At 37.7% G+C, this 27,630-nt stretch overlaps 1 protein-coding gene across 1 annotated transcript in view; it reads left to right on the top strand.

Annotated features, from left to right (window-relative positions):
* Positions 1–27,630, top strand: part of ADAM10 (ADAM metallopeptidase domain 10) — a 144,957-nt gene that overhangs the window by 41,697 nt on the left and 75,630 nt on the right. Inside the window, exons 4-5 of the mRNA XM_068992556.1 lie at positions 2,071–2,221; positions 25,850–25,968. Of these exons, the coding sequence (XP_068848657.1) occupies positions 2,071–2,221; positions 25,850–25,968 (270 nt within the window). The remainder of the gene's footprint in view (positions 1–2,070; positions 2,222–25,849; positions 25,969–27,630) is intronic.

Below are 27,630 nucleotides of genomic sequence, written 5' to 3'. Positions count from 1 at the left end.
TAATACAAGGGTGATTTAACATTAGAAAATCAACAGTTTTTTAAAAAAATGAAGTATAGCTGATTTACAATGTTTCGTTAATTTCAGCTGTACAGCATAGTGATTCAATTATATATATGGGCTTCCCTGGTGGCTCAGAGGTTAAAGTGTCTGCCTGCAATGCGGGAGACCTGGGTTCGATCCCTGGGTCAGGAAGATCCCCTGGAGAGGGAAATAGCAACCCACTCCAGTATTCTTGCCTGGAGAATCCCATGGATGGAGGAGCCTGGTGGGCTACAGTCCATGGGGTCGCAAAGAGTCGGACACGACTGAGCGACTTCACTTTCACTTTACTTTCATATATGCAGTCTTTTTAAAAAATTCTTTCCCATTATGTTTATCATAGGATATTGAATAGAGTTCCTTATACTATACAGCAGGACCTTGTTATCTCTTAGTATATAATGGTTGGCCTCTGCTCCCCTCAAGCGCCCACTTAATCCTTCCCTTCCCCTCCCCACCCTTGCAGTCTCAAGTCTGTTCTCTGTGTCTGTGAGTCTGTCCACATATAAGCGGTATCATATGGTATTTGTCTTTCTTTTTCTGACTTAATTTCACCTACTATGATATTCTCTAGGTTCTATCCATGTTGCTCCAAATGGCATTACTTTGCTCTCTTTTATAGCTAAGTCAGATTCCATTGTATATATATATACCACAGCTTTATTCATTTATCTGTTGAGGGACATTTAAGTTGTCCATGTCCATATTCACTGTGGTGAATAGTGCTGCTGTGAATATAGGTGTACATGTATATTCCTGAATTACAGTTTTGTACAAATATATGTCCAGGAGTAAGATTGCTGGATCATATGGAAATTCTAGTTTCAGTTTCTTGAGGACTCTCCATACTATTCTCCATATCTGCTGCATCAACTAACATTCCTAGCGACAGTGTAGGGGAGTTCCCTCTTCTTTAGCATTTGTTATTTGTAGACCTTAAAGTTTTTAAAATATAGTATTTGTTTTCGGTTTGACATCATATCCCTTGCCTCTTGTGGGTTTTCTCTAGTGGAGGGAAAGGGTGGGGGGCTACCCACTGCTGTGATACCAGGGCTTCTCATTGCTGTGATGTGTCTCTTACAGAGCACAGGCTCTAGGGCGTGCGGGCTCAGTAGCTGAGGCTTGGGGTCCCTAGAACATGGGCTCAGTAGTTGTGTTACACAGGCTTAGTTGCTCTGCAGCATGTGGAGTCTTCCCAGACTGGGGGTCAAAGTTGTGTCCCTGCATTGGCAGGCGGATTCTTTACCTGCTGAGCCATCAGGGAAGCCCCAGTAATTAGCGATGTTGAACATCTTTCCATCTGTCTGTTGGCCATCTGTACGTCGTCTTTGGAGAAATGTCTGTTTAGTTCTTCGGCCCATGAGACTAAGTCAGTTTGATTTCACATATTAATAAACTAAAAAGAAAGAAAACATAGAATCCTCTTTTAAAAAAGTTACTTATTTTTATAAGTAATTTTAAAAATAAGTATTTTAAGTTACTTTTAAAATTAAATAATTTTAAAAATTTACTTATTTTTATTGCCATATAGTTGATTTACAGTGTTGTGTTAGTTTCAGGTGTATGTCAAAGTGATTCATTTATTCATAAGTATATGTGTATATATTTCAAATTCTTTTCCCATATAGGGATAGTTCCTAGTGCTATAGAGTAGGTCTTTATTGATCATCTATTATAATCATCTTAATAGATGTAGACAAAAATCAACACCTCTTCCTGGTAGTTTTTATCAGCAAAGTATAAAACTTCCTCAGCTTGATTAAGGACATCCTAGATAAACCTATGGCTAGTGGTTAAGACTCTGCTTCCACTTGCAGGAAGCACGGGGTTGATCCCTAGTCAGGAAACTAAGATCCCATATGCTGTATGATGTGACCACAAACAAACAAACAAAAAAAATTTAAAATGTTTATGAAAATAAAGTATTAAGATTGGTAAAATAGTTGTTTGATACAAAATAATTGTGGAATCATTTTAGAACTAGAATAAACCATAAGAAGATATTAATTCAAACTTTATTTTTTGTAGGTCAGTATGGAAATCCTTTAAATAAATACATTAGACATTATGAAGGATTATCATATGATGTGGATTCATTACACCAAAAACACCAGCGTGCCAAAAGAGCAGTCTCGCATGAGGACCAGTTTTTACGCCTAGATTTTCATGCTCATGGAAGGTAAGTAAATTTATTGCTGATTATGTCCTTTTAAAACAGATTGGCCTTTTTATATTGTTAAGGAAACAGTCACATTTAAATGTTTTTAAGTTCATGACTCAGATCCTCAGTTGTATTATTAGAGGATATGTCTTTAAAGAAGAGTGTGTTTGTGATTTCCAACTATTTTTTATGTGTTTTATGGCCTATATATCTGTTCTCTGGTGCCAACAGTGAAGGTAGCTGGTTGTAGGCCATTGAATGTCATTTAATTTCTCATTAACTCAATTTTATCAGTTCTAAAATGACAACTTGTACACAGATGACCTTCTGTATTGCTTAATTCTCAGTAGTGTTAGGGAATAAAGAGCAGGGAGCTGAGAGAGAGAGGTAAAAATCACAACTATTTAGTGCTGTTGTGTTCCATGTACAAGCACATAGATGCCTTATATGTATTTTCTCATTTACTCTCTCAAAATCCAAACAAGGTACATTGTTTTATTTCCAAGGAAACTTAAGACTCAGAGAAAATAGCTTCTTTAAAGTTATGTAACACAGGGACTTCCCCTGGTCCAGCAACTACAATCCTGTGTGCTGTACAGTGCGGCCAAAGAAAAAGTTAATAGCACAGATTTGACCCAGACGTGGCTGACTCAAAAACCTGTATTTTTTTCTTTATCTGTTCAGTTCAGTTCAATTGCTCTTTTGTGTCCGACTCTTTGAGACCCCATGAACCGAAGCACGCCAGGCCTCCCTGTCCATCACCAACTCCCGGAGTCTACCCAGACTCATGTCCATCGAGTCGGTGATGCCATCTAACCATCTCATCCTCTATTGTCCCCTTCTCCTCCTGCCCCCAATCCCTCCCAGCATCAGGGTCTTTTAAATGAATCCATTCTTCGCATCAGGTGGCCAAAATATTGGAGTATCAGTTTCAACATCAGTCCTTCCAGTGAACACCCAGGACTGATTTCCTTCAGAATGGACTGGTTGGATCTCCTTGCAGTCCAAGGGACTCTTGAGTCTTCTCCAACACCACAGTTCAAAAGCATCAATTCTTCTGCACTTCAGCTTTCTTTATAGTCCAACTCTTACATCCATACGTGACTACTGGAAAAACCAAGCCTTGACTAGACGGACCTTTGTTGGCAAAGTAATGTCTCTGCTTTTCAATATGCTGTCTATGTTGATCATAACTTTCCTTCCAAACAGTAAGCGTCTTTTAATTTCATGGCTGCAGTCACCATCTGCAGTGATTTTGGAGCCCCCAAAAATAAAGTCAGCCACTGTTTGCACTGTTTCCCCGTCTATTTGCCATGAAGTGATGGGACCGGATGCCATGATCTTCATTTTCTGAATGTTGACCTTTAAGCCAACTTTTTCACTCTCCTCTTTCACTTTCATGAAGAGGCTCCTTAGTTCTATTTCGCTTTCTGCCATAAGGGTGGTGTCATCTGCATATCTGAGGTGATTGATATTTCTCCCGGCAATCTTGATTCCAGCTTGTGCTTCTTCCAGTCCAGTGTTTCTCATGATGTACTCTGCATAAAGTTAAATAAGCCTTGAAAGGAGTGACAATATACAGCCTTGAAAGGAGTACCTAAGTACTTTTTGTATCTAAATACAAAATCTTTAAGTATTCTTTAGCAGACTTTCTGCTTTGCGTGCTGTAATGAATAAACCTATTCCTTTTGTACTTTTTCTACAGGTGTGACCCTGATTTATTATTCAACTCCTAATAGGTTTCCCAGCTTCCATTTCATTTATCCTTAACATTATTCTAAGTACTGCTACAAGATGACTTTTCCTTAAATGCTTCCTTTTTCATGTCAACTCACTGCTCTAGAGTCTTTAATTAATGATTGTTAGCCAGATTTCTTACCTTGGTTATCAAGATTCTTTGTTCAGTTCGGTTCAGTTTAGTCACTCAGATGTGTCCGACTCTTCGCGACCCCATGGACCAGAGCACACCAGGCCTCCCTGTCTATCACCAACTCCCAGAGTTTAACCAGACTCATCTCCATTGAGTTGGTGATGCCATCCAGCCATCTCATCCTCTGTTGTCCCCTTTTCCTCCTGCCTTCAATCTTTCCCAGCATCAGGGTCTTTTCAAATGAGTCCACTCTTCGCATCAGGTGGCCAAAGTATTGGAGTTTCAGCTTCAACATCACTCCTTCCAATGAACACTAAGGACTGATCTCCTTTAGGATGCACTGGTTGGACCTCCTTGCAGGCCAAGGGACTCTCAAGAGTCTTTTCCAACACCACAGTTTAAAAGCATCAATTCTTCAGCGTTCATCTTTCTTTATAGTCCAACTCTCACATCCACACATGATTACTGGAAAAACCAAAGCCTTGACTAGACGGACCTTTGTTGGCAAAGTAATGTCTCTGCTTTTGAGTATGCTGTCTAAGTTGGTCATAACTTTCCTTCCAAGGAGTAAGCCTCTTTTAATTTCATGGCTGCAATCACCATCTGCAGTGATTTTGGAGCCCCCGAAAATAAAGTCTTTCACTCTTTCCATGGTTTCCCCATACATCTGCCATGAAGTGATGGGACTAGACGCCATGATCTTAGTTTTCTGAATGTTGAGCTTTAAGCCAACTTTTTCACTCTCCTCTTTCACTTTCATCAAGAGGCTCCTTAGTTCTTCTTCACTTTCTGCCATAAGGGTGGTGTCATCTGCATATCTGAGGTGATTGATATTTCTCCCGGCAACCTTGATTCCAGCTTGTGCTTCTTCCAGCCCCGCGTTTCTCATGATGTACTGTGCATAGAAGTTAAATAAACAGGGTGAGAATATTCAGCCTTGACGTACTCCTTTTCCTGTTTGGAACCAGTCTGTTGTTCCATGTCCAGTTCTAACTCTTGCTTCCTGACCTGCATACAGGTTTCTCAAGAGGCAGGTCAGGTGGTCTGGTATTCCATCTCTTTCAGAATTTTCCACAGTTTATTATAATCCACCCAGTCAAAGGCTTTGGCATAGTCAATAAAGCAGAAATAGATGTTTTTCTGGAACTCTCTTGCTTTTTTGATGATCCAGTGGATGTTGGCAATTTGATCTCTGGTTCCTTTGCCTTTTCTAAACCCAGCTTGAACATCTGGAAGTTCACAGTTTATGTATTGCTGAAGCCTGGCTTGGAGAATTTTGAGTGTTACTTTACTATCGTGTGAGATGAGTGCAATTGTGTGGTAGTTAAAGCATTCTTTGGCATTGCTTTTCTTCGGGATTGGAATGATAACTGACCTTTTCCAGTCCTGTGGCCACTGCTGAGGTTTCCAGATTTGCTGGCATACTGAGTGCAGCACTTGCACAGCATCATCTTTGAAGATTTGAAATAGCTCAACTGAAATTCCATCATCTCCACATGCTTTGTTTGTAGTGATGCTTCCTAAGGACCACTTGACTTCACATTCCAGGATGTCTGTGTCTAGGTGAGGGATCACACCACCATGATTATTTGGGTCATTAAGATCTTTTTTGAAAAGCCTTTCTGTATATTCTTGCCACCCCTTCTCTTAATATCTTCTGCTTGTGTTTGGTCCATATCATTTCTGTCCTTTATTGAGCCTATCTTTGCATGAAACATTCCCTTGGTATCTCTAATTTTCTTGAAGAGATCTCTGGTCTTTCCCATTTTATTGTTTTCCTCTATTTCTTTGCACTGATCACTGAGGAAGGCTTTCTTATCTCTCCTTGCTATTCTTTGGAACTCTACATTCAGATGGGTGTATCTTGGTATATCTTTCCTTTTCTCCTTCACTTTTCGATTATCTTATGTTCACAGCTATTTGTAAGGCCTCCCCAGACAGCCATTTTGCCTTTTTGCATTTCTTTTTCTTGAGGGTGGCCTTAATCCTGTCTCCTGTGTAATGTCACAAACCTCTGTCTATAGTTTATCAGGCACTGTGTCTATTAGATCTATTCCCTTAAATCTATTTCTCACTTTCACTGTATAATCATAAGGGATTTGATTTAGGTCATACCTGAATGGTCTAGTGGCTTTCCTACTTTCTTCAGTTTAAGTCTGAATTTGGCAATTAGGAGTTCATGATCTGAGCTGTAGTCTCCTGGTCTTATTTTCGCTGACTGTATAGAGCTTCTCCATCTTTGGCTGCAAAGAATATAATCAATCTGATTTTGGTTTGACCATCTAGTGATGTCCATGTGTAGAGTCTTCTCTTGTGTTGTTGGAAGAGGGTGTTTGCTGTGACCAGTGTGTTCTCTTGGCAAAACTAATAGCCTTTGCCCTGCTTCATTCTGTACTTCAAGGCCAAATTTGCCTGTTACTCCAGGTGTTTCTTGACTTCCTACTTTTGCATTCCAGTCCCCTGTAATGAAAAGGACATCTTTTTTGGGTGTTAGTTCTGAAAGGTCTTGTAGGTCTTCGTAGAACCGTTCAACTTCAGCTTCTTCAGCATTACTGGTTAGGGCATAACTTGGATTACTGTTATATTGAATGCTTTGCCTTAAAAACGAACAGAGATCATTCTGTTGTTTAGGAGATTGCATCCAAGTACTGCATTTTGGACTCTTTTGTTGACTATGAGGGCTACTCCATTTCATTGAAGGGATTCTTGCCCACAGTAGTAGATATGATGGTCATCTGAGTTAAATTCACCCATTCCAGTCCATTTGAGTTCGCCAATTCCTAAAATGCGACATTCACTCTTCCCAATTCCTAGTTGACTGCTTCCAATATGCCATGATTCATGGACCTAATATTCCAGGTTCCTATGCAATATTACTCTTTATAGTATCAGACCTTGTTTCTATCACCAGTCACATCCACAACTGGGTGTTGTTTTTGCTTTGGCTCCGTCTCTTCATTCTTTCTGGAGTTATTTCTCCATTGATCTCCAGTAACAAATTGGGCATCTACCAACCTGCGGAGTTCATCTTTCAGTGTCCTATCTTTTTGCCTTTTTATACTGTTCATGGGGTTCTCAAGGCAATTATACTGAAGTGGTTTGCTATTCCCTTCTCCAGCGGACCACATTTGTCAAACCTCTCCACCAAGACCCGTCTGTCTTTGTAAATTAATTCAACTCAATTCTAAACTTACTTTGTCCACTTCACAAAATCAAGTGTTTGTTTCATTCAGAATGAGCTTCTCATGGCTGAGTATATTATGTGTAGGTTTGTTCCCTCTGTTATTTATCTTAAATAAATTCTAATTATCTTTTAATGCACAATTCAAGTTCTGCTTCTTTGCAGCTTTATTTACACCTTACTCTGAACTTCTAAATTACTTATCTGTGCCATTGGCCTTCGATAATCTCTTCCTTTTCATGCGTTTATTTTTCTGTAACTGTTTTCTTCCTCACAGGCAAGATACCTGCTACTATTTAGTGTGTCCACTATTTGCCCTTATATTACAGATACTCAAGAAAGATTTTAATGGAAGGAAAAATAAGATTATAAGAAATGCTGTGATACTTAAAGTATTTTGCAAATGGTAATCAATGGTTTACTTAATTTCCATGTTACAAAGCAATGATCAACATAGAAAAAAGAACTTTCAAGTTACATGTCTACTTTAATTTCAAGGAGAAAAATGTTCATTTTAGGATCTGAGCTTCAAGATAAAATTTTTGATTATGTCAATTCATAAATTTTTATGACCCTTAACCTCAGAATTTTAATTACCCATTCTTATTGGTATCATGAAATAGTAAGCGGTCATTAATCCTTCCTGTTTTTAGTGGCTATCTCAAAATAAATGTAATGCTATATTGCAAATATGGTGTGCCTGCCAAAAGGAAAAGTAGAGATTCTAGGTGCCCTTGGTTTGGATGTCACAGTTCTATTACCTTGCTAGATTTTTATTAGCTCCATGATATATTTCATATTGAACATATGGCAAAACCAAATCTTAGATCCTTCTGTTTTTTTTGAATGTGTGTTAGAGTAACTGAGAGGGAGTGTGCAAGTACACGCTGTTATTTAGTTATCCTAATAGAAGCTGCAAGATGAACGTCAGTCATTATGTAAGAAGAGAAGTGATATGGTGCTTTACAGATAGAATGCTGTTGGTGTTCACAGAAGAGAGAACTGACTGAGGCACTCAGAAAGAGCCCAGATCCAAGGAACCTCATTGTGTGTATAAGTGATTATCTTAGGTACTTTTAACAGAAATCTAGTTAATTATATACATGAACTGTATTTTCTACCCTAGATATGAATTGAGAAATTTTATTTTTTTCTCTCAATTATTATACTTGTATAGTCACAGTGTCTCAGAGCTTATGCCTTAAACACGGTTATTGCCACTACTTTCTAACATACTTTAGTTAAAAATGTGATGATCTGATAGTTTTATTTCTCTTTTTCCTTGAAATATACTTGTAAAAATGACCTCGATAAGTATAGTTACAGATTTTCTACTAAGTCTCTTCTACCCCACCATATGCAGAATGTTAGTTTGGGGTATAAGAGAGCTTCTTTGGAGTGTGGGTATGTGAGTATGTGTGCATATGTTTCAGTATTTAAGTTATTCTTTGTTCTGTTTGTTTTCATGCCTAGGCACACGAACACACTTCTTTCATCCTGTCTTCCAAGTTTCCTCAAAAAGAAAGGGTGTACCCATGGCTAATTCATGTCAATGTATGGCAGAAACCACTATAATATTGTAAAGTAATTAGCCTCCAATTAAAACAAATTAATTAAAAAATAAAAAGAAACTTGTTGAATGTCAAAAAAAGAAAAAAAGAAAGGGTGTACCATACCCCAGGTTTACAAATATCACTGAAGAAATGTCAAGGTTCTTTAAGCCTAAAGGCCATTTTGGACAATTCTATGAAAAAGCATTTCCCTTTCTTCCCCCTTGCAGTTTTATTGAGGTTTAATTGACATGGGGGCTTCTCTGGTGGCTAAGTGAGATTTTGCTTGCAGTGCAGGAGATGTGGGTTTGATCCCTAGGTCAGAAGATCCCCTGGAGGAGGGCATAGCAATCCACTCCAGGATTCTTGCCTGGAGAATCCCATGGACAGAGGAGGTTGGTGGGCTATGGTCCATAGGGTTGTGGAGTTGGATATGACTGAAGTGACTGAGCATACACACACACACTGTATAAATTTAAGGTGTATACCATAATAGTTTGACTAATGTACATCATGAAATTTCAGTTTTTCTTGTGTGTGAGTGTGTGTGTGTGTGTGTGTGTGTGTGTGTATTTTTTGTACTAGATAGAGAAAGGAGGATTGTGGTAATTTGGAGACTGATGAGTGTTCCCCTGTCACCTGACATGTGTTATCTAGTGATTTCTTTTGAGCCTTAGTTTGCTGATTAGTAAAACCTTTATGTTTAGATGAGATAATGTTTAAGTCCTCTTCTGCTTTAAAATTTTATAAAATATATTAGTAACACCCAAGTAACTGAATTAAAAAAAAACAACAAAAAGTTCAAACACTATCTAGTCTGTAATAATTGGACTCATCTCACACGCTAGTAAAGTAATGCTCAAAGTTCTCCAAGCCAGGCTTCAGCAATATGTGAACCATGAACTTCCAGATGTTCAAGCTGGGTTTAGAAAGGGCAGAGGAACCAGAGATCAAATTGCCAACATCCACTGGATCATCAAAAAAGCAAGAGAGTTCCAGAAAAACATCTATTTCTGCTTTATTGACTATGCCAAAGCCTTTGACTGGGTGGATTATAATAAACTGTGGAAAATTCTGAAAGAGATGGAATACCAGACCACCTGACCTGCCTCTTGAGAAACCTGTATGCAGGTCAGGAAGCAAGAGTTAGAACTGGACATGGAACAACAGACTGGTTCCAAACAGGAAAAGGAGTACGTCAAGGCTGAATATTCTCACCCTGTTTATTTAACTTCTATGCACAGTACATCATGAGAAACGCGGGGCTGGAAGAAGCACAAGCTGGAATCAAGGTTGCCGGGAGAAATATCAATCACCTCAGATATGCAGATGACACCACCCTTATGGCAGGAAGTGAAGAAGAACTAAGGAGCCTCTTGATGAAAGTGAAAGAGGAGAGTGAAAAAGTTGGCTTAAAGCTCAACATTCAGAAAACTAAGATCATGGCATCCGGCCCCATCACTTCATGGCATATGCATGGGGGAACCATGGAAACAGTGTCAGACTTTATTTTCGGGGGCTCCAAAGTCACTGCAGATGGTGATTGCAGCCATGAAATTAAAAGAGGCTTACTCCTTGGAAGGAAAGTTATGACCAACTTAGACAGCATACTCAAAAGCAGAGACATTACTTTGCCAACAAAGGTCCGTCTAGTCAAGGCTTTGGTTTTTCCAGTAATCATGTGTGGATGTGAGAGTTGGACTATAAAGAAAGATGAACGCTGAAGAATTGATGCTTTTAAACTGTGGTGTTGGAAAAGACTCTTGAGAGTCCCTTGGCCTGCAAGGAGGTCCAACCAGTGCATCCTAAAGGAGATCAGTCCTTAGTGTTCATTGGAAGGAGTGATGTTGAAGCTGAAACTCCAATACTTTGGCCACCTGATGCGAAGAGTGGACTCATTTGAAAAGACCCTGATGCTGGGAAAGATTGAAGGCAGGAGGAAAAGGGGACAACAGAGGATGAGATGGCTGGATGGCATCACCAATTCAAAGGAGATGAGTCTGGTTAAACTCTGGGAGTTGGTGATGGACAGGGAGGCCTGGTATGCTTTGGTCCATGGGCTCGCAAAGAGCTGGACACGACTGAGCAACTGAACTGAACTGAGTCTGTAATACGTTAGTTTTTTGGCTCTTTAATTTTTTAGGTACATAATCAATAAATCAAAACTCGTTTCTATCTAAGATACAATTTGCATATAATATAGAAGATATCAAAATTTTGTCTAATTGTAGTATAATATTTCAGAGTACTTATATACTCTAAAACCAATAGTTTTTTCTGGTTTTGCCAATATAATTATTCCTGTAGCCTCAATTGTACGTTTCCAAGCTGCTAAAAATAAACGGCCTGATACTTCATTTGAACTTCTCTTTGCAGTTTGAGAGTTTGGTTCTCACAACCTCTGATATATAAGAATGTCAACAATGTGGTCCAGTTAACTTGTAAAAGGCATAGATATTCTCCATGACTGGAGTTGGGTTAGTCAGGTAGCGTCTTAGACTTGATCTTTGACATATCATGAGTAGGGTAATACTAACCCAGGACCCTTTTAACTCTGTAGACAAACCAGCACACTTAAGAAGAGGAGATAAGAATCTAGACAGTAAAAATGGATAGCAGCTCATGAGAAACAGGATAAATTTGAATTATGTAAAAATGTTATTGCTGTGGATATGGAAAAGCAGAATTTTGAAAGGTTTTAAATTTAATCTATTAAAGTCTATTCCACTTAATCTCTTCCAATAAAATCTGAGCAAGTTAGAGCAAAAATTTTGCAGGGCAAATGGTATTTCTTTGGACCTACTTTATGTCAGGTACAGTGCCTTTTGGCATAGACTTCATTTTATACCACTCTGTCTCAGCAGTGGATTTTCAAAGATATCCTATTCTTTATGCTTATGCAGATAGTAAAAGCCTAACAAATATATTTTTTAAAAGCTCTGAAGGCTACACTGGCTACTTGAGTTAGTTACTAAAATAAGAATAGGAAGAGCTTAGTTGTGTCATGTAATTTTGTGTTGAAGAAGTTAAATTGAGAGCTGCTGATTGCTGTGAACTTAGCTTCTTAGATAAGATTTTAACATGAAGCATTTTTATTTTACATATTTTTAAGCACTAAGTAGCAACCAGTCCATTCTAAAGGAGATCAATCCTGAGTGTTCTTTGGAAGGAATGATGCTAAAGCTGAAACTCCAGTACTCTGGCACCTCATGCGAAGAGTTGACCCATTGGAAAAGACCCTGATGCTGGAAGTGATTGGGGGCAGGAAGAGAAGGGGACGACAGAGGATGAGATGGCTGGATGGCATCACTGACTCGATGGACATGAGTTTGAGTGAACTCCGGGAGTTGGTGATGGACAGGGAGGCCTGGCATGCTGCAATTCATGGGGTCTCAAAGAGTCGGACACAACTGAGCGATTGAACTGAACTGAACTGAGGATTTATGTAAAAGGGAGGATGAATTTTTTAAAAAACTTAAACTTAGCTTTCTCTCTTTTTGAAAAAGGAATGGAAAGAAGAGTGTAAAAGTGTTTTTCTGACTATTTTGAATTCTTTGGAAAGTTGATCTAAAACAGGCTTGTATCTGATAGCATATTGAATGTCAGAATTTCTAGAGTTGGTGACCTAGACACATAAATGTCAGAAATTAGGTATATGCCTAGTAGGAAAGCCCATTCATTCTTCAGTTACAATCCTCAATTGTAAGTTATATTTCACACTAAAATGTTGGATTTGCAGTATGGTCTTTTTGTGAAATAAGCTCCCCAACTCAGACTAAATTCAGATTCATAATCAGCTTTGTTTTTTTCTGTTCTTTAAGTGACTAAGCCCCCTGTAAGTTGTTGTGTTGTCTCTTAAAAGTATAGTAAGGATTTTGTATGACTAATGTTTATCCTTTCACTATACCTGAAAATCCTTTATATTAAGATAACTGTGCTGAATGGATATGTTTAGTTTATTGGTAATAATATGCCTGCTTGGTTGTTTTATTAAGCATCAGTGAAATCTTATAAGTAATATAATATTTTAAAACATTAAAGCATTAAATAGATTTAAAAAATCTTTGATAATCACATATACACTTCCTATTTGAAGTAGCTTCTGGATACCAAGACTCCTCACTTGGTTGTATTCTAACCTCTTCAACCTTTTTTCTGGTTTTTTAGTTGGACATGTATTTCTGATACTTGTTCCTAGGGATAAACTTGATTTGTTGTGTGCATCTCTGAAATTTTCTTAAGTCCTAGTCACTTTGCACTAGTTGGGTTCCGAAATAGTCTGTACTGGGAGAATAATGCTGAAACAACAAATCAAATATAAACACAAAGTCTAGCATATCAGGAATCTTAAATAGTAGACAAATAATTGTGTTATGTAGTAGTAGTACTTGTCTACTTGTCTTTTTCTTTTTTTAAACCCTAAATTCCAAATTCTGTTAAATGGAATTTTGAATCTTGGATTGAATGAACAAATGTATTTATATTTCCTTTATTTTTATTTAAGCTACAAGAGATGTTTCTCTAGTTTTAATATGCCATAATTTACCAAGTCCACTGTATGTTTTATGTCAGTCCTTTCATTGTTTTATATATTTATTAAGCATCCAATGTATTTCAGGTACTTCTGTTTACTTTTAGTTTTGGTTGTGCCGCATGGCTTGCAGGAACTTAGTTCCCCAACCAGAGGTTGAACCTGAGCCGCTGGCAGTGGAATTGTGCAGTTCTCACCACTAGATTGCCAGGGAATTCTCTTTCGGGCACTTTTAGTAGCTGCTAGGAATAGAGAAGGCAATGCACCCCACTCCAGTACTCTTGCCTGGAAAATTCCATGGACAGAGGAGCCTGGTAGGCTGCGGTCCATGGGGTTGCAAAGAGTCGGACACGACTGAGTGACTTCCCTTTCACTTTTCACTTTCATGCATTGGAGAAGGAAATGGCAACCCACTCCAGTGTTCTTGCCTGGAGAATCCCAGGGACGGGGGAGCCTGGTGGGCTGCTGTTTATGGGGTCACACAGAGTCAGAAATGACTGAAATGACTTAGCAGTAGCAGTAGCAGGAATAGAGAAGCTGAAGAAGAGAAGTTCTTACTGTTCAGGAGTTTATGGACTCATGAGAAATAGAGGTATTATATTAGTAATTACATCTGTGGTAAATGTTAAGAATGTTTTAAAAGATTGCTGTGGGAGCATAGGGGAATACCATCTTGTCTGAAGGCAGGGAAGCCCACTGGTCTTAGAAAATGACTTTAAATGGATCCTGGAAGGATGACCAAAGAAGGGGGTGATTAGACAGAGGAAATAGCATGTGTGAAGATACTGAGGTGAAGAAGTTTCAGTATGGCTGCTTCCTAAGATGTGAGGGAGAATGGTTTATCTTTTTTTTTTTTTTAAATTTTTATTTTTACTTTACAATACTGTATTGATTTTGCCATACATTGACATGAATCCACCGCAGGTGTACATGCGATCCCAAACATGAACCCCCCTCCCACCTCCCTCCCCACAACATCCCTCTGGGTCATCCCCGTGCACCAGCCCCAAGCATGCTGTATCCTGCATCGCACACAGACTGGTGATTCGATTCTTACATGATAGTATACATGTTTCAATGCCATTCTCCCAAATCATCCCACCCTCTCCCTCTCCGTCTGAGTCCAAAAGTCTGCTATACACATTTGTGTCTTTTTTGCTGTCTTGCATACAGGGTCATCATTGCCATCTTTCTAAATTCCATATATATGTGTTAGTATACTGTATTGGTGTTTTTCTTTCTGGCTTACTTCACTCTGTATAATCGGCTCCAGTTTCATCCATCTCATCAGAACTGATTCAAATGTATTCTTTTTAATGGCTAAGTAATACTCCATTGTGTATATGTACTACAGCTTTCTTATCCATTCATCTGCTGATGGACATCTAGGTTGTTTCCATGTCCTGGCTATTATAAATAGTGCTGCGATGAACATTGGGGTACACGTGTCTCTTTCAATTCTGGTTTCCTCGGTGTGTATGCCCAGCAGTGGGATTGCTGGGTCATATGGCAGTTCTATTTGCAATTTTTTAAGGAATCTCCACGCTGTTTTCCATAGTGGCTATACTAGTTTGCATTCCCACCAACAGTGTAGGAGGGTTCCCTTTTCTCCACATGCTCTCCAGCATTTATTGCTTGCAGATTTTTGGATCGCAGACATTCTGACTGGCGTGAGATGGTACCTCATTGTGGTTTTGATTTGCATTTCTCTAATAATGAGTGATGTTGAGCATCTTCTCATGTGTTTGTTAGCCATCCGTATGTCTTCTTTGGAGAAATGTCTATTTAGTTCTTTGGCCCATTTTTTGATTGGGTCGTTTATTTTTCTGGAATTGAGCTGCATAAGTTGCTTGTATATTTTTGAGATTAGTTGTTTGTCAGTTGCTTCATATGCTGTTATTTTCTCCCATTCAGAAGGCTGTCTTTTCACCTTGCTTATATTTTCCTTTGTTGTGCAGAAGCTTTTAAGTTTAATTAGATCCCATTTGTTTATTTTTGCTTTTATTTCCAGTATTCTGGGAGGTGGATCATAGAGGATCCTGCTGTGATTTATGTCGGAGAGCGTTTTGCCTATGTTCTCCTCTAGGAGTTTTATAGTTTCTGGTCTTACATTTAGATCTTTAATCCATTTTGAGTTTATTTTCATGTGCGGTGTTAGAAAGTGATCTAGTTTCATTCTTTTACAAGTGGTTGACCAGTTTTCCCAGCACCACTTGTTAAAGAGATTGCCTTTACTCCATTGTATATTCTTGCCTCCTTTGTCAAAGATAAGTTGTCCATATGTGTGTGGATTTATCTCTGGGCTTTCTATTTTGTTCCATTGATCTATATGTCTGTCTTTGTGCCAGTACCATACTGTCTCGATGACTGTGGCTTTGTAGTAGAGCCTGAAGTCAGGCAAGTTGATTACTCCATTTCCATTCTTCTTTCTCAAGATTGCTTTGGCTATTCGAGGTTTTTTGTATTTCCATACAGATCTTGAAATTATTTGTTCTAGTTCTGTGAAAAATATGGCTGGTAGCTTGATAGGGATTGCATTGAATTTGTAAATTGCTTTGGGTAGTATACTCATTTTCACTATATTGATTCTTCCGATCCATGAACATGGTATATTTCTCCATCTATTAGTGTCCTCTTTGATTTCTTTCATCAGTGTTTTATAGTTTTCTATATATAGGTCTTTAGTTTCTTTAGGTAGATATATTCCTAAGTATTTTATTCTTTTCGTTGCAGTGGTGAATGGAATTGTTTCCTTAATTTCTCTTTCTACTTTCTCATTATTAGTGTATAGGAATGCAAGGGATTTCTGTGTGTTGATTTTATATCCTGCAACTTTACTATATTCATTGATTAGCTCTAGTAATTTTCTGGTGGAGTCTTTAGGGTTTTCTATGTAGAGGATCATGTCATCTGCAAACAATGAGAGTTTTACTTCTTCTTTTTCAATTTGGATTCCTTTTATTTCTTTTTCTGCTCTGATTGCTGTGGCCAAAACTTCCAGAGCTATGTTGAATAGTAGCAGTGAAAGTGGGCACCCTTGTCTTGTTCCTGACTTTAGGGGAAATGCTTTCAATTTTTCACCATTGAGGATAATGTTTACTGTGGGTTTGTCATATATAGCTTTTATTATGTTGAGGTATGTTCCTTCTATTCCTGCTTTCTGGAGAGTTTTTATCATAAATGGATGTTGAATTTTGTCAAAGGCCTTCTTTGCATCTATTGAGATAATCATATGGTTTTTATTTTTCAATTTGTTAATGTGGTGAATTACATCGATTGATTTGCGGATATTGAAGAATCCTTGCATCCCTGGGAGAAAGCCCACTAGGTCATGGTTTATGATCTTTTTAATGTGTTGTTGGATTCTGATTGCTAGAATTTTGTTGAGGATGTTTGCATCTATGTTCATCAGTGATATTGGCCTGTAGTTTTCCTATTTTGTAGTATCTTTGTCAGGTTTTGGTATTAGGGTGATGGTGGCCTCATAGAATGAGTTTGGAAGTTTACCTTCCTCTGCAATTTTCTGGAAGAGTTTGAGGAGGATAGGTGTTAGCTCTTCTGTAAATTTTTGGTAGAATTCAGCTGTGAAGCCGTCTGGACCTGGGCTTTTGTTTGCTGGAAGATTTCTGATTACAGTTTCAATTTCCGTGCTTGTGGTGGGTCTGTTAAGATTTTCTATTTCTTCCTGGTTCAGTTTTGGAATATTGTACTTTTCTAACAATTTGTCCATTTCTTCCACGTTGTCCATTTTATTGGCATATAATTGCTGATAATAGTCTCTTATGAGCCTTTGTATTTCTGTGTTGTCTGTTGTGATCTCTCCATTTTCATTTCTAATTTTATTGATTTGATTTTTCTCTCTTTGCTTTTTGATGAGTCTGGCTAATAGTTTGTCAATTTTATTTATCCTTTCAAAGAACCAGCTTTTGGCTTTGTTGATTTTTGCTATGGTCTCTTTTGTTTCTTTTGCATTTATTTCTGCCCTAATTTTTAAGATTTCTTTCCTTCTACTAACTCTGGGGTTCTCCAATTCTTCCTTTTCTAGTTGCTTTAGGTGTAGAGTTAGCTTATTTATTTGACTGGGAGAATGGTTTCTAATTAGGCTGACATAAGCAGAAGCCACATCTTTGAGAGTATATGTAAGTCATGGTGATAGTTTTTTTTACTTAGCTATGGAATATTTTTAATGGTAGGTAACTTTATGAGGTAAAAAAGTCTGGTCTGGCTGCAGATGAAGAATAGTTTGGAAAGGAGTAACATTAAAGGCATTAAGACATCCTCATGGGAAGTGGTCATGTATGGATGTAAGAGTTGGACTGTGAAGAAGGCTGAGCGCCGAAGAATTGATGCTTTTGAACTGTGGTGTTGGAGAAGACTCTTGAGAGTCCCTTGGACTGCAAGGAGATCCAACCAGTCCATTCTGAAGGAGATCAACCCTGGGATTTCTTTGGAAGGAATGATGCTAAAGCTGAAACTCCAGTACTTTGGCCACCTCATGCGAAGAGTTGACTCATTGGAAAAGACTCTGATGCTGGGAGGGATTGGGAGCAGGAGGAGAAGGGGACGACAGAGGATGAGATGGCTGGATGGCATCACTGACTCAGTGAACGTGAATCTGAGTGAACTCTGGGAGTTGGTGATGGACAGGGAGGCCTGGCGTGCTGCAATTCATGGGGTCGCAAAGAGTCAGACACAACTGAGCGACTGAAGTGAACTGAACTGAACTGAACATGAGAAGTGGTATCCTGGATTAGGATGGTACTAGAGATGATTGGGTCACACAGAATTGGACACGACTGAAGTGACTTAACAGCAGCAGCAGCAGCAGAGATGATGAAGGAGAGTGGATAAATGTGAGAGATATTTTGAAGGGAGAATTTATTGGGCATGGTTGATATATAGTGAGGTCCTAAGAGGAGTCGAGGATGACTTTTTCTAGTTTGAGCAGCTAAGTGACTGCTGGAGCCATTTACTGAGATAGGATACTGGAACAGCTATAAGTTTTGAGGGGAAGTCAGAAGTTTAGTTTTGAACATGTTATGTGACGTTTATGAAGTGGGCCCAGTTGCTGAAGTGCTGCTGAATGCCAATATTTTAAGTTTTAAGTGGAGGAGGCGGTGTGAAAACTAAAGAGTGGCTAGAGAAGTAGGAAACCTGAGTGCATGATACCTAGAAGCCAGGGGGAAAAGCGTTTTGAGGAAGGGAGTGGCTAATTGCTGCTTTCTGCTTTCATCTTGAGAAACATTACCAGTATTCCTAGTCCACGTTAGTGATCCTTCTTTGAATTTCTCTAGTTTTGTTTGGCCTCACTGATCTAGTTATTCAAAGTAATTCAAATATGGGGACTTCATAGTCAGGTATAATGGTAAAGAAGTGACATTTTTTTGTTTGAATTTCTAATGATTCATGATAATAACCAGTGTATCTTTGTGCATTTTGGTTAAAAGAGTATATTGGGCCAGTATCTTTGAAAAACCATCTCTACTAATTCTATGGTGATTGAATGCAAGGACCTGGTCATTTTTTGAGTATAGCTTTGCTAGTTTTCCCCCGTATGTAAAAAATACAAACACATTTTAATTGTCCATAATAAAATTGTTCTGACATGACTCCTCCAACTTTTTAATGTTTTGCTTGCAGCAGTAGCTTGCTCATACCTGTTATTAAACTCAGTGAGCCTTTCACATTTTTTATCTTAGAGACTTCAGAGGTTGCTCTGTCCAACTTGGATGACATTTTGGAGACATGGTTAGTCATTCAGCTTCACGTGTATATATTTTAAGTCTCCAAATAGGAGATTTTACTCATACTCCCTGTGAATGTTTAAAAATCTGCTTTATTAAAACCTTTGCTACAAACGTTCATCTAGTGAAATCTATGGTTTTTCCAGTGGTCATGTATGGATGTGAAAGTTGGACTATAAAAAATGCTGAGTGTCGAAGAATTGATGCTTTTGAACTGTGGTGTTGGAGAAGACTATTGAGAGTCCTTGGACTGCAAGGAGATCCAACCAGTCCATCCTAAAGGAGATCAGTCCTTAGTGTTCATTGGAAGGATTGATGTTGAAGCTGAAGCTCCAATACTTTGTCCATCGGATGAGAAGGACTAACTCCTTGGAAAAGACCCTGATGCTGGGAAAGATTGAAGGCGGGAAGAGAAAGAGATGTCAGAGGATGAGATGGTTGGATGGCATCACCGACTTGATGGACATGAGTTTGAGCAAGCTCTGGGAATTGGTGATGGACAGGGAGGCCTGTTGTGCTGCAGTCCATGGGGTCTTAAAGAGTCGGACATGAGCATAAGTGGCTGAACTTAGAACTTACTTTCTCTCTTAGGCTTTTACTTATTTCTTGTTTTAACAAACTCCATGATGATAAGGTGATGGTGTTGTCTTTTTAAGTTCTTGTTACTGCATCATCAACCAGTTATTCACAGTTTATCAGTATTAAATCTCGAGTAGTTCTCATCATTGTGTTCCTTTTCTTTTAGAAGTTGATATTATCAGCAATGCAAAATCAAAAAGCTGTTAAACAGTTTCCTATAGCAGAATGGCAGTAGCTCTTTTTCATCAGAAACGTTATCTTAAGTTGGAGGGAGGCTGAGGATAAGAATTCGGTGTAGACCCCACTTACCCAAATAAAAGGAGACCTGAACTGCTTGCGTGGTTGCAGTTGAATGAGAAGAGCCCGGGAGTGGGGCTTGGAGGAGGGGTTTGAATCTTCAGGCCGCCCTGGATGTGGAAAGGTAACAAAGGCAGAAAAATGTGTATGGGAGTAGAATCCTTGAGGAGCATGGGGGAGGAGATGGCAAGTTTTATCTTTTAGGAGGAGAGATTTGAGAGAATGAGAATGTGCAGCAGGACGACAAGTCCCCTTCCTTCCTCTCACTTCCCACAACGGGCACAGGGAATATTCTAGTTTGAAGAAATATATTCATGGAAATGTTTTAGACAGTGTTTGTCACATAAAGAATAACTTGCAGGCTGCCCAGGTCTTCATTAATTGAACAAAGATTTTGATCTCTTCTGTATGCTATGTTCTGTTTCCTACCCCCTCTATATACCACTTCAGCCCAAGTGATCTATTTTCTAAGGAAGGCGTGTTAAGTCTTGTTTTATTTCTAGGAGTCCTTCTCCAGGCCTGTGACAAACCTGTCCCGTTTAGACACAGTAGACCTCTCTGGGACTGCCAGATCACTCTAACATACTTGGAAGCAAAGCTTTTGCTCTCAGATTTCTTTCCCAGTTAACAAGGTACTTCATTAGCTGAGGCTTTTTTGTCCTATTAGTTTGGTACAAAAGTAATTGCGGTTTTGGACCATGAATTTTAAATCATTATAACTAGGCTCAAACACATTTTTATTAATCAAAATAGCCATTACAATCAACACAGTTTTGCAAAAAAGAAGTAAGTTTGTTTATTCCTGTAGCATACAAGTCCATGTCTCGGGATTTGACAATCTCTTGGAAAGCATTTTCTGCTTTCTGCTGGTTGTGGAAGCGTTTGCCCTGCAAAAGTTGTCAAGATGCTTGAAGAAGTGGTAGTGGATTGGTGAGAGATCAGGTGAATATGGTGGATGAGGCAAAACTTCGTAGGCCAGTTTGTTCAACTTTTGAAATGTTGGTTGTGCGACGTGTTGGTTGGGCATTGTCGTGGAGAAGAATTGGGCCCTTTCTGTTGACCAATGCTGGCTGCAGGTGTTGCAGTTTTTGGTGCATCTCATCGATTTGCTGAGCATATTTCTCAGATGCAGTGGTTTCATCAGGATTCAGAAAGCTGTAGTGGATCAGACTGGCAGCAGACTACCAGAGACTGTGACTTTTTTTGGTGCAAGTTTAGCTTTGAGAAGTGCTTTGGAGCTTTTGCTTGGTCCAGCTACTGAGCTGGTCATCACTGATGGTTGTAAACGATCCACTTTTCATTGCACATCACAGTCTAATCAAGAAATGGTTTGTCGTTGTTGTGTAGAATAAAAGAAGACAACACTTCAAAACTTTTGAGTTGCAGTCAGCTCATGTTGGAGAAGGAAATGGCAACCTACTCCAGTATTCTTGCCTGGAAAATCTCACGGATGGAGGAGCCTGGTAGGCTACAGTCTGTGGGGTCGCAGAGAGTCTGACACGACTGAGCGTCTTCACTTCACTCATGAGGCACCCAGTAACCTAGCCTTTTCACCTTTCCAATTTGCTTCAAATGCCAAATGACCATAGGATGGTTGAGGTTGAGTTCTTCGGCAATTTCTCATGTAGTTGTAAGAGGATCACCTTCACTGATGGCTCTCAGTTGGTGCTCGTCAATTTCTGATGGCTGGCCACTATGAGCTTCATCTTTGAGGCTCTAGTCTTTGCAAAACTTCTTGAATCATCACTGCACTGTATGTTCATTAGCAGTTCCTGGGCCAAACTCATGTTGATGTTGCGTGAGTTGTCTCTGCTGTTTTGCGACCCATTTTGTACTGGATTAAAAAAATCGCTTGAATTTGCTTTTTGTCTAACGTCATTTCTGTAATCTAAAATAAACATAAACAGCAAACAGTGAGTCATTAGCAGAGAAACATGAAGTGAGAAATGCCATTAAAATGATGTATAACATAACCACATTTATTTAAGAATGTATTCCAATATCAAATGGCAAAATTTCACAATAATGCAAAATCACAATTTTGCACCAGCTCTCATACTATGACCAGTTTGAGGGATGCATCTTAAACTATTGCTGGTTTCTTCTGAGAGTCAGAGCCATTTGCTATCTATAACCTATAGTCATGTGAGGGAAAAGACAACTTCTTTTTACTCTATAATCTTAACTGTTCTAATCTATAGAATGGTACCTCATTAGTGTAGAAGGTATATGATCTAGAAACTTACAGAATCATATACTAATTTATTTTGTTGTCCATACTGAAGGTGGTTCTTCTACCTCTAGTACTGCTTAGATTCAGAGTGCTTTTTTAAAGCCTCAGAGGGGAAAACTAGCTTTTATTACCACATGGTACAACTGCATTTTCAAAGCATGAAATTTTCAAAGCCAGAGATTTGGAAAATCCGTTTCATGTATTTTTTCAAATGACTATCATTTGTTAGCTGACTTTGCCTGCCTATAATTTCACTCCATTATTTATAACTTTACTATATGGCACTGTAGAAAGAATGATAATAGAACTACTGTAATCAGGATGATTACAAAATACTATTTATACAAATAGTTATTGATACTATTGATATCAAATAGTATTGATATCAAATACTATTGATACAAAATACTACTGATCATACAGTGCACACTTTGGTTAAACCTAAGAGTAGGAAAATATCCCCAGTGCAAAAAATGTTCCTTATACAGAGCATCTTCCACCTCAAAGGAAATCTAAAATTTATCTTTGGTGGCAGTGCACTATATTATAATAACAAAAAAAGAACTAAACTTACTGAAAGAAGCATAGTAAAAGGGGGCAGAGTTTAGCCTTAGTGTTAAGAGTGTCTCAGGCATTAATAATCAAAGGGTACTTTGTATGGTGGTGTAAAGTAAAATTTTCAGTAAAATTCAAATAAAGTTATATCTTACTTGGATTTGTTCAGATTTTAAAAGGTAACTTGTTGGTGAAGACTGGTAATATTACATACATTAAAACCACTACAGCACTCAGCAAATATTTAACTTGACTGCTTCTATCACATGCTTGAGAGGCATTAGTGATACGGTCAAAAGGAAGATGCAGCAACCAAATACTAGAGCTCTAGTCCTAATTCTGGTCTTGTGACTTGAGTCACAGAGGGGATGACTGTGTGAACACAGTGAACCACTGTGTTCACTGTATGGTTCCATAGTATTTTGTATCAATACTATTTGATATCAGTAGTATCAAAAAAAAATCATCATGCTTCCCTTGCAAGGTTACTGTGAGGATGAGGTGCAGTAATATGTGTGAAAGTGCTCTGAAACTATTTTATTTTTGTTGTTTAATCACGAAGTTGTGTCTGATTCTTCGTGACCCCATGGACTGTAGTTCTGTGTATTCTTGCCACCTCTTCTTAATATCTTCTGCTTCTGTTAGGTCCATACTGTCTCTGTCCTTTATTGTATAGTTTTATCATTTCAAGCATATAGTTTAAGTTTTGATTAATGTATGTACTTGTGAACCACCGTTCAAACCAAGGTGTGGAACATTTCCATCAGAGCAAAAAAGTTCCTTCATTCCCATTTGCTCTTAGTCTCTCTCCATCCCAGGTAATCACTGATCTGCTTTCTGACACAACAGATAGATTTTCCCTGTTAAATTACATATATATGGAATTATACTATGTGCAGTCTTTTGTGTTAAAAGTACCTATTTTTAGGAATTGAATCATTTTATTAAATATATAATGCTGATATGCAGATGACACAACCTTGTATATCTCAGATATGCAGATGACACTATCCTTATGGCAGAAAGTAAATAAGAATTAAAGAGCCTCTTGATGAAAGTGAAAGAGGAGAGTGAAAAAGTTGGCTTAAAGCGCAACATTCAAAAAATGAAGATCATGGCATCCAGTCCCATTATTTCATGGCAAATAGATGGGGAAACAATGAAAACGGTGACAGACTTTATTTTCTTGGGCTCCAAAATCACTGCAGATGGTGACTGCAGCCATGAAATTAAAAGATGCTTCCTCCTTGGAAGAAAATCTATGACCAACCTAGACAGCATATTAAAAAGCAGAGACATTGCTGACAAAGGTTAGTCTAGTCAAAGCTTTGTTTTTTCCAGCAGTCATGTTTGGATGTGAGAGTTTGGACCATAAAGAAAGCTGAGTGCTGAAGAATTGATGCTTTTGAAATGTGTTGTTGGAGAAGACTCCTGAGAGTCCCTTGGACCACAAGGAGATCCAACCAGTTCTTCGTAAAGGGAATCAGTCCTGCATATTCATTGGAAGGACTGATGCTGAACCTGAAACTCCAATACTTTGGCCACCTGATGGGAAGAACTGACTCACTGGAAAATACCCTGATGCTAGGAAAGATTGAAGGCAGGAGGAGAAGGGAATGACAGAGGATGAGATGGTTGGATGGCATCACTGACTTGATGGACATGGGTCTGGGGAAGCTCCAGGAGTTGATATTGGACAGGGAAGCCTGGTGTGCTGCAGTCCATGGGGTTGCAGAGTCAGACATGACTGAACAACTGAACTGAACTGACTCATTTTATTGTTGAATAGTTTGCTACTATATGAATAAGCCACAACCTTTTCTCTCTCTACTTGCTGATTGACATTAAGGTTATTTCCAGGTTTTGGCTATTTTGAATAAAACTGCTTTGGACATTTGTGTCCAGTTGTTTGTGCAGACATATATTTTATATTTTCATTTCTCTTGGTGTAGAATTGTGGATCATAGGGTTTTTGCATGTTTAACTTTATAAATAACAGCCAATTTTCCAAATTGTTCCATTTTTTACCTTCACCAGCAGTGTGTCACAGTTCAAATTATTTCTTATCCTATTAACATTTGGAGGTTGGCTAATAAAATCTTGGGTTCATATTCATTAAGTAGAAATTATGTTATATGCAGACTTTTATGGCAGTTATGAAAATTGATTAGTTAGTTGATTATGAAAGTTATGGCAGTTGATTTAGTTCTAAAAGTTTACTAGTGATAGCTAATTTGTTATCCTTTACATCTCCTTTGTGCCAAGTACCGTGTTAATGAGTTTATTTTTTCATAGATTATAATCCCTAATCCTTAGAATGGTTCCAGAAAACAGAATGTGTTATCTTTATTTGGTGGTTAGGAATACTGGACTAGTAAGTTTAGGCTTAAGATTTTGATTCTGAGTTTGATTCTAAAACCTGAGATTTCTTCACTTAATTTTATTTTAGTATTTTGGTCTTTTCTTTTATAGAGGACAGTTAGAATGAGTATTTCAGCTATCATGGTTCTTTGTGTTGGAGTCTCCAAACTGAACTGAGAAAGATCTAAAAAGAACTAGAATAAGGTGCCCCAGGGAAAAATAAAGGATTTGAAACATTTTCTCTGTGTGTATGTATGTGTGTGTCTCTTTCTGTACGTGTCTATAGGAAAGAGCATGCGTACTTACTTTTCTGAGAGATGTTAAGTATCTAATTAGATGACACTTTCGTATGTATTATCTGAATTGTGGATAAGAGGAGAAAATGGCGCTAGAGAGGAAAGACAGATAGTGGTGAATAACAGTAATTGAGTCAAGAAGCTTGTTTTTATCTTCAAGCACCTTAGTTGCCCTCAGAATGATCTTGTTTCACCATGTAGGAATCAGCCTATATGCATTTATTTTTTAATATATTCCTAGATGATTACTGATGATTTGTATGTGAGTTTTACCAGTGGTAGGTTGAATTTTAGATCAGAATTTTAGTGAGAAAATTGGTCAGTTATTTCCCAAATAGACAAGTTTTGTGGAACAGTCCACATTTTTCAGATTTCCTTTATTTAAAAAAATAATTGTTTAAGTTGGGATCCTTTTAATTTCATTTTTTTCCTTTCCCCCCTGTTTGCAGACATTTCAACCTTCGAATGAAGAGGGATACTTCCCTTTTCAGTGAGGAATTTAGGGTGGAAACATCAAATGCAGTACTTGATTATGATACTTCTCATATTTACACTGGACATATTTATGGTAAGTTGAACCTTAAAAGAACTCTGATTTTTTCTACACAAGGAAATTTGTGTTGTTTGAAGTGTAGGCAAATATTTCAGAAAGATGGTATAAATCCTGGGCAGATTTGAGTGTATCATGAAGAACAGTGGTCTTTGAAGGATGAAGTAAATCTTGGATCAATTGTTACATATATGCTTAATATTGAATTATGTAGTGTCTGGCTTTTAAAAGGTATGAAGTTTTGATTCTCTCATTACCTCCAAATTGCTACATTTTTAAAAAATTTTAATGATTTATATAATTTTTCTAATTTTCCAAGAAAGAAATTAACAGTAACTTAACTGTGTTTTATAAGAGAAGTCTACAATGAAACTGTACAATGATCTTAACAGCCAAAAATAATGTGCAGAGTCTTTCATAGGAAAGTCCTCTGAAGGCCTTCTGTCCTCAGAATCTGTTTGCTTTTTGTTCACAATTCTAACAACTTCTCTTGCTATACCAGATTTTAAAAGATATTAGGGAGATGAAGGCACAGTTACTAGTTCAATGGAAAACTACATTTATCAGCTTAGTAATGAAGGAAGAACAGAACAATTTATGGAAGTTGTAAAAAAGCTAAAAAATCAAAGTCTTCTGGGGGTATTATGGACAAAATATCATGGTATTATAACTCTGTACATTAGTAAATACTCAAGATGATCCTCATTTATTAAGAGTTATTAAAGTTAACTGAAAGTTAAATTTCATTTTTCCATAGTAGAGAGATTTCCCCTCAAATCTTAACTTGAAAAATTAAACACTTTGAGAAAGATTTTTTTTTTTTAATGAGCATAAATGAGGTTTTTTTGTACTTAAAATTTCTCATTTGTAGATTGAGCACAGTTAATAAATTTAAAGGTTTTTTTTACTGTTATAATTGTGTAATAGAAAAGTAAAGTGTTTCTCCATTGATCAAGATTTCTAATGTTATAGTTTTTTTTATTATTTTCTTGATAGTTTATCTTGCTGGATAAGTAACTTAGTAGTCCCTCCCTTTATTTTGCTAGGTGATAGTCGAGACGCGTATGACAAAATTATAGATAAACATCGTATCATTTAAAATGCAAATGTCTTGGACTCAGCTTCAGTCTATGATTAAAGTCAACTAATTAGTGCTAATCTACAACTTAGAAATTGGGGGAAAAAAACCCCTGATGTTGAGAATTTTTTTTTAGTTGTGTTTGTGTATATTCATAATAACTTTTAATTGTTAGTATATGAGAAAGTTATAATACATTATGGTGAATAAAAGAGAAAGCCATACAAAGTCAGAAAATAAAAGCTAGACCTCAGCTTTGTTTTAGTGAGAAAATTTTAAATGGTAAATTAAACTTTATAGATCCCCCCTACTTCCCACCTCTATCATTTGATGTTTTGTGACTGTATTAAAAACCAAAACTACTTTCTTTTTTATTATTTTCTTTCCCTAAAGAAGTATCATTGATGAGACACTATCACAAACTTACAGTATCTTAAAAAGAATTAGTGGTATACTTCCAAAATATTTAACACTCTTTTATTTTGAAAATGTATTTCTAAAACCCAGATATGCTAAGGAAGCCAAAACGCTCATGCAGAATATATTAGGTGGGAAAGAACTTTTTTTTTTATGACAATTAGAGCAGAAATTTGAAATATACT

Source organism: Capricornis sumatraensis, chromosome 2 (assembly GCF_032405125.1).
Source record: "Capricornis sumatraensis isolate serow.1 chromosome 2, serow.2, whole genome shotgun sequence".
Classification (NCBI taxonomy): domain Eukaryota; kingdom Metazoa; phylum Chordata; class Mammalia; order Artiodactyla; family Bovidae; genus Capricornis; species Capricornis sumatraensis.
This window is presented reverse-complemented; position numbering and strand designations above follow the sequence as displayed.